Here is an 8438-nt window from a genome sequence, read left to right as displayed (position 1 = left end):
GTCTCAGTAGAGTCTCAGTAGAGTCTGTCTCAGTAGAGTCTCAGTAGAGTCTGTCTCAGTAGAGTCTCAGTAGATTCTGTCTCAGTAGAGTCTCAGTAGAGTCTCAGTACAGTCTGTCTCAGTAGAGTCTCAGTAGAGTCTGTCTCAGTAGAGTCTCAGTACAGTCTGTCTCAGTAGAGTCTCAGTACAGTCTGTCTCAGTAGAGTCTCAGTAGAGTCTGTCTCAGTAGAGTCTCAGTACAGTCTGTCTCAGTAGAGTCTCAGTAGAGTCTCAGTAGAGTCTGTCTCAGTACAGTCTGTCTCAGTAGAGTCTCAGTAGAGTCTGTCTCAGTAGAGTCTCAGTAGAGTCTCAGTACAGTCTGTCTCAGTACAGTCTCAGTAGAGTCTCAGTACAGTCTGTCTCAGTAGAGACTCAGTAGAGTCTCAGTACAGTCTGTCTCAGTACAGTCTGTCTCAGTAGAGACTCAGTAGAGTCTCAGTAAAGTCTGTCTCAGTACAGTCTCAGTACAGTCTCAGTAGAGTCTCAGTAGAGTCTCAGTACAGTCTGTCTCAGTAGAGACTCAGTAGAGTCTCAGTAGAGTCTCAGTAAAGTCTGTCTCAGTACAGTCTGTCTCAGTAGAGACTCAGTAGAGTCTCAGTAAAGTCTGTCTCAGTAGAGACTCAGTAGAGTCTCAGTAAAGTCTGTCTCAGTACAGTCTCAGTAGAGTCTCAGTACAGTCTGTCTCAGTAGAGACTCAGTAGAGTCTCAGTACAGTCTGTCTCAGTACAGTCTGTCTCAGTACAGTCTGTCTCAGTACAGTCTGTCTCAGTACAGTCTGTCTCAGTACAGTCTGTCTCAGTAGAGTCTCAGTACAGTCTGTCTCAGTAGAGACTCAGTACAGTCTCAGTACAGTCTGTCTCAGTACAGTCTGTCTCAGTACAGTCTGTCTCAGTAGAGTCTCAGTACAGTCTGTCTCAGTAGAGACTCAGTACAGTCTCAGTACAGTCTGTCTCAGTAGAGTCTGTCTCAGTAGAGTCTCAGTACAGTCTGTCTCAGTAGAGTCTGTCTCAGTAGAGTCTCAGTACAGTCTGTCTCAGTAGAGTCTCAGTACAGTCTGTCTCAGTAGAGACTCAGTACAGTCTCAGTACAGTCTGTCTCAGTAGAGTCTGTCTCAGTAGAGTCTGTCTCAGTAGAGTCTCAGTAGAGTCTCAGTACAGTCTGTCTCAGTAGAGACTCAGTACAGTCTCAGTACAGTCTGTCTCAGTAGAGTCTGTCTCAGTACAGTCTGTCTCAGTAGAGTCTCAGTACAGTCTCAGTACAGTCTGTCTCAGTAGAGTCTCAGTACAGTCTGTCTCAGTACAGTCTCAGTAGAGTCTCAGTAGAGTCTCAGTACAGTCTGTCTCAGTACAGTCTCAGTAGAGTCTCAGTGGATGTTTTTGAGCCATTTATCAGTAGCATAACAGTTTAACAGTTGAGACTTGCCAGGGGAACTAGTTGCGGCGTGCATGTACCATTTTAACAATGGGCTAATGAAATGACTTATATCTTCTTTCTCTTTTTTTTCATTTCGGAAGTAAATTGTAATCTCCAATCTTTCCAAGTACCTCCTGCAAACTGCCCAAGTACCCCTGGGGGTACCCTGATGTAGTGATGTAACACTGATGTAGATCATAGGAACAAGATTCCAGGGGCCAAGTCGCTTCTATCCACATAGGCCACTTTCATTTCTGCCCACAAGTTTTTCCGCCATGGTGAATTGTGTCCAAAACAGTTTTTTCTTGCTTTTTCTTTACTGACTCTATGACATAACTGCTGGCAGACAACATGTTTACCATTTCCTTGTTAAAGTTTCAGTATAGAGTCTGTCAGTACAGTCTCTCAGTAGTCTCTCTTGTTTTTTGTTTTTCTAAAGTCAGCAAGTCCACTCAAAAATGTGTTTTTCTTCTTGTTCCTTCAGTTGGGCTAGCTAGACACATCACGCACTCCGTGTGCTCCTCTCTAGCCCAAGCCCTCAAGAAGAGCGCTGTGCTGTGAAGCCATTTGAACATGGTGGGGAAGCTCTGTATTGCAAGTCACGTGACGCCATGCAGACCAGAAAGGAAAATTCCCATCCACTTGCATGGGGACCTCGGCAGCTGTTAAACCCAGGGGAATTTTTCCCGGGTGTCACTCAAAGTATAAAATGACTCTTTTAATTATCAAATCATTTTTTATGGGGTTATTTTTTCTTCAGAAGCCACTAAGAGCCGTATACGAGTGTATTTTCTTCTTTTAATACATCCATGGGTGGGAGGGGTGGGAGACGTCATGGAATACGTCATGGCACACATGTGCACTTCGCCTTGGGCCGCATGGTCAGGAAGTAAAACCAGGAAGAAAACCCCCCCATGATGGCTTCATGCATGCGCCAGTGAGCAGCCTCCGTCCGAATGCATGGGTGGGCGTGGCTCGTCCCCTATACAGTTCTTTTAATACATCCATGCTCTAGCCTCCGTCGCTGCCTCGAACGCTGCACGTGCTCGCCCGCTGCATGGGCTCGCCCGCTCAACTGGCAGCACTCATTGCCACCTACTGCGTGCCAGGTGAGCAACTGTGGGACGTGCCGGCGGTGCCGCACCACCCTTCACCTTATCAAAGCAGTGAGATGTTTGAGCTTCACTGTGCAGAATGATGTCTGTGCAGAGTTTGACACTAGAAGAAGCAGAAGGGTGAAGTTCTCCAGTGTGAGGTGTGTGTGACTGAACAGCAGAGCTACCTGGCTCTGAGCATGGGTCTGCCTCAGGTCTCAGTAGATCCTCACAGCCGAGGAGCCGCACTTCAAGTTTGCCTGCATGGGGGGGAGAAGATTGCATCGCTAAACACTTCATGAAAAACTTTTGATGTAAAACTAAGATCATTGTGATCATGATGGTACCGGTCAAGGAGGCGGGCCTGATGGAGAAGAACGAGGGGGAGGGGGGAGGAGGACGGGGGGGTCCCGGTGACTGTGGAGGGTCCTGGCTGCTCTCCTTCAGGTATCTCTCCTGGGACAGCCGCAGCAGGGCCAGCTTCTGGGACGACTCCTTCACACGGGCCTGAGCCTGCATGGAGACACACACGCACGCACGCACGCGCGCACGCGCACACACACACACACACACCCACACACACCCACACACACACACACACACACACACACTGGTTTCTATCCTCAAGCATCAGATTCCTCATGTCAAACACCACACTTTGATATCTTGAAGATTTTGGTTGGTGTTCAAAAAGGTTAGGGCGACATATTTGGGTGATATTGGGCTTTTATTACAACTAGGCATCTCGCGTGATATGCGCGTTCGATGCCTAGGCTCGCCCGCTGCATGGCCTCGCCCGCCCTGCAGCTCGCATACGCAGCTCACCCGCTGAGCGGCCTCGCGCACAGCTCGGCTGCTGCGCAATATCTCCCTCTCTCTCTCTCTCTCTCTCTCTCCCTCAGTCTCTCTCCCCCCTCTCTCTCCCTCAGCAGTCTCTCCTCTTATCTCTCTGCCCCCTCTCTCTCTCCCTCTCCTCTCTCTCAAGTCAAGTTTCAAGTCTCAAGTCTAAATGTAGATTACCAAGTCAAGTCTATGTCATTAATGTCAAGTCTCAAGTCTAAATGTAGATTACCAAGTCAAGTACATGTCATTAATGTCAAGTCTCAAGCAGTCTCAAGTCTAAATGTAGACTACCAAGTCGAGAGCATGTCATATTGTCATTAATGTCAAGTCTCAACTCAAGTCTAAATGTAGAACAGCAGGTCAAGTCAGAACAAATTAAGAGCCCAGTATCAATTTAATATCTTAAAGAAAATGAAATATCTTGGACTTTTCAATGCAATATGGTTTTAACAGGATGACATTTTGGTAGAAACATCATAAGTTTGTTTTATATAATACATTTCAACTTCAATAAATTCAGTCATTCCATACAAATTCAGAAAACAGATTTTAAATTCAGTCGTCTGCAGGAACAAATCTTATCACTTTCAATTTGAGTCATTTACACTATCTCAAGGCAAGACTTTAGAAACTTTTTCAAACATTTTCCATACATACCAGCATTCTGGCTTCCTTGAAATAGAATAACATTTCAAAATAAATGCCTGGATTGATAAAATAATAATAATAATAATAATACTAATAATAATAATACTAATAATACTACTACTAATAATAATAATAATAATAATAATAATAAATGGCCTACCTCGACCAGAGCTTTCTGGTCCAATGAGGACAGTCCCTCCAGCTGCTTCACCACATCTTTGGCCAGCGCCAACACGTCTGTTTCTCTCTGGACATAGTGCTGCAACTCCGCCACTTGCAGATCCAGCGGACTGGCAGAGACTGGAGAGTTCACTGGAGAGAGAGAGAGAGAGAGAGAGAGAGAGAGAGAGAGAGACACAGAGACAGAGACAGAGACAGAGACAGAGACAGAGACAGAGACAGAGACAGAGACAGAGAGAGAGAGAGAGAGAGAGAGAGAGAATTTTAAACAAACCCCTAGAAACAGCTCTTTCATCCTTTTCAATATGAGGACTTTGTTTCTAAAAAAGAGTCTTGTCATGATTGTTGAAACCAAGGAGGATCAGAAAAAAATCCTACATTTTTTATGGCAGACGAAGCCATAAAAATATTATGCCTCAGATTATATATCTGGGGCATATAATCAGAAATGATTTACATGTGATGACGATGATGTAAATATTATATCTGAGGCATATAATCAGAAATGATTTATAGGTGATGATGGCGATGTAAATATATCAATATATAAATTTTCAATGTTTTCCCCAATTTTTTTGTTTTTTTTATTTTTTCTCCGAGTCAAATTTCAAGTACACGGCCCCCAGGTTGGGAACCCTGCCATAATAAAGGCTCTGACCTCCATCCCCGCTGCCGCCTCCAGCCTGGGTGACTTTGATAATCTGCAGTCGGATCAGCTCGATCTTGGAGCGGCTATCCTGCAGCATCTGCTGAGCTGTGGACAACATCTGATCCTGGATAAGGACAGCACATCATCACATCACATGGCAACAAGCTAACATCTGATCCTGGATAAGGACAGCACATCATCACATCACATGGCAACAAGCTAACATCTGATCCTGGATAAGGACAGCACATCATCACATCACATGGCAACAAGCTAACATCTGATCCTGGATAAGGACAGCACATCATCACATCACATGGCAACAAGCTAACATCTGATCCTGGATAAGGACAGCACATCATCACATCACATGGCAACAAGCTAACATCTGATCCTGGATAAGGACAGCACATCATCACATCACATGGCAACAAGCTATCATCTGATCCTGGATAAGGACAGCACATCATCACATCACATGGCAACAAGCTAACATCTGATCCTGGATAAGGACAGCACAATACAGCACACATCACATCACATGCCGACAAGCTAACATCTGATCCTGGATAAGGACAGCACATGATCACATCACATGGCAACAAGCTAACATCTGATCCTGGATAAGGACAGCACATGATCACATCACATGGCAACAGAAGCTAACATCTGATCCATCCTGGATAAGGACAGCACATGATCACATCACATGGCAACAAGCTAACATCTGATCCTGGATAAGGACAGCACATCACCACATCACATGGCAACAAGCTAACATCTGATCCATCCTGGATAAGGACAGCACATCATCACATCACATGGCAACAAGCTAACATCTGATCCTGGATAAGGACAGCACATCACCACATCACATGGCAACAAGCTAACATCTGATCAGGGCCGTGCAGAGAGCTGAGAACCACAATATTGTAGCGCTTAGTTCAAATGCTTTTGCACTACTTCGCTTAGTTTGCACAGGGTCATTATCCCGCCATATCATCAAGTTATTCAACATATAAATAGGACATGAAGAAAACAATACAATCATATATTCTTGAGAAGAATTCCTTTAACCTCTTCTACTCCACCCCTACCTACCAGACACCATTTTTGTATTTTTTAGGGGGGGGGGACTGTCGAATTTAGGGTAAGATAGCAGGTCAACAGTATATTATGTCACACAGAACTGGCACACATGATCTGAAAGCTGGGAACCTGAAGGTTAATTTGAGGTGCAGCTCAAAACTGTGTGTCAAGGTTTTCTAGTCATAAATCTGTAATAAACATTGTGTTTTGATTAGGCGTCTATTCAAATGTTGAATGTTTAGAGCAGTGGTGCCCAATTTGGGGCCCGCGGGCCAAGTTTGCGCTCTTTCTTTTTTGGTCCGCCACTGATTTGGGGGTAAAAAAAAAAAAAAAAATGCAGGCCAGGCCACCGGGCAGTTGCCCGACGTGCCCGATTATGCAGTCCGCGCCTGCTGAATGGAGATGTCGGGACTCTTCTATCTACGATTAATGTTAATTTTGTGCAGCTGGTATTCTCTCTTCCCGACTCTATCACACGGGTGTGAGGCATTGCTATCTGAGGATTGATTGCTCCTGATTGGTTGGCTGAATCACCTGGTTGGGGGGTGAGCTCTGATATTTGATCCCTCCCCAGTCACTGGCTTTACACCAGCTCAGCAAGATGGACAGATCATCATCACGGCAGTGGCACACTGACAAAAGAAAGTTTAGGACGGAGTGGCAAGACAAGTATTTTTTTCCCCGAAGTAAATTCAACAGCGGTTTGTCTCATTTGCAGACAGAGAGTGGCTGTTTTGAAAGAGTACAATATACGTCGCCACTACGAAACTGATTTTCAAAGTACCTTGAGGATTTTTCAAGTTGTGAATTAAGTCAAATTTCTCTCTTGATTACAAAGGTGGAAAATACAACTGTTTTTAACGGGGTGTTTACTGATTAAATGTTTAAGCTCCCCACAAATGCAGATGTTTTTTTAAATATATATAACCAATTGCAAATTATTACAATTACCAAACAGATAAAAAGTAGATTATTATATTGAAATGTTATTTTAGATTTAGAATGTTAATTTTCTATAAAACACACTACATTTTAATGTAATTCCACAACGTTTATTTTTGGCCCTCGGCCCTCCACCCAGCTTGAGTTTTGACCCTTCATGGGAAATAATTTGGGCACCCCTGGTTTAGAGTATATAAGGGCTTAGAACATTATCATGGAAATAATGATGGCCATCCCCATGCCATACATCCCCTGAAGGCCCTAGGCCTCTAGTTTGTGATTGTAAAGTTTCATGAGGCTGTGATTATCCTAGAGGTCACAATAGGTAATTTTATACAGTGAGGTCAAGTTTCTACTACAATGAAATGGCTACTATGGGGACTAACATCATCACACATGAATACAACTGGGCTCATTGAATCCACAAGAGTCTCAGCATTCCAGTCATACAATTTATGTAATTCAAAGATTGTTTGGGGACCCAGTATGGGGAAATATTCAAATAGAATAGGCGAAAATAACACATTTATACTGCATGCAAAAAAACAGCATGTTTATTTATTTTTTGTTAAAGAATATTCAATAAATAAAATAAGAATGATAAGAATGATAATAATAAAAATGCATGGGATTAGCATAACGTGGGCTTGCCTGTGAAGGGAGACTTGTGGGTACCCATAGAACCCATTCTCATTCACAGCACACATCACATCACATCACATCACATCACATGGCAACACGCTAACATCTGATCCTGGGTAAGGACAGCACACATCACATCACATGCCAACAAGCTAACAGCTGATCCTGGATAAGGACAGCACACATCACATCACATGCCAACATGCTAACATCTGATCCTGGGTAAGGACAGCACACATCACATCACATGCCAACAAGCTAACATCTGATCCTGGGTAAGGACAGCACACATCACATCACATGCCAACATGCTAACATCTGATCCTGGGTAAGGACAGCACACATCACATCACATGCCAACAAGCTAACATCTGATCCTGGGTAAGGACAGCACACATCACATCACATGCCAACAAGCTAACAGCTGATCCTGGATAAGGACAGCACACATGACATCACATGCCAACAAGCTAACATCTGATCCTGGCTAAGGACAGCACACATCACATCACATGCCAACAAGCTAACATCTGATCCTGGGTAAGGACAGCACACATCACATCACATGCCAACAAGCTAACATCTGATCCTGGGTAAGGACAGCACACATCACATCACATGGCAACAAGCTAACATCTGATCCTGGATAAGCACAATGCAGCACAGCATGTCACCACATCACATGGCAACAAGCTAACATCTGATCCTGGATAAGCACAATGCAGCACAGCATGTCACCACATCACATGGCAACAAGCTAACATCTGATCCTGGATAAGCACAATGCAGCACAGCATGTCACCACATCACATGGCAACAAGCTAACATCTGATCCTGGATAAGCACAATGCAGCACAGCATGTCACCACATCACATGGCAACAAGCTAACATCTGATCC

The 8438-nt window shown here is 44.1% G+C and overlaps 1 protein-coding gene across 1 annotated transcript in view; it reads right to left on the bottom strand.

Annotated features, from left to right (window-relative positions):
• Positions 1-4990, bottom strand: part of LOC310784454 (serine/threonine-protein kinase N2-like) — a gene marked incomplete at its 3' end in the record, with an annotated part of 24513 nt that extends 19523 nt beyond the window's left edge. Inside the window, exons 1-4 of the mRNA XM_083645446.1 lie at positions 4876-4990; positions 4198-4349; positions 2894-3059; positions 2735-2806 (exon numbers count right to left, since the gene is read on the bottom strand). Coding sequence (XP_083501572.1) covers positions 2735-2806; positions 2894-3059; positions 4198-4349; positions 4876-4984 — 499 coding nt within the window. The 5' untranslated portion in view covers positions 4985-4990. The remainder of the gene's footprint in view (positions 1-2734; positions 2807-2893; positions 3060-4197; positions 4350-4875) is intronic.
• Positions 4991-8438: the final 3448 nt, after the last annotated feature.

This window comes from Poromitra crassiceps (assembly GCF_964638095.1).
Source record: "Poromitra crassiceps genome assembly, chromosome: 10".
NCBI classification, from domain to species: domain Eukaryota; kingdom Metazoa; phylum Chordata; class Actinopteri; order Beryciformes; family Melamphaidae; genus Poromitra; species Poromitra crassiceps.
Note: the sequence above shows the minus strand (reverse complement) of the source record. Positions and strands in the feature narration are given on the sequence as shown.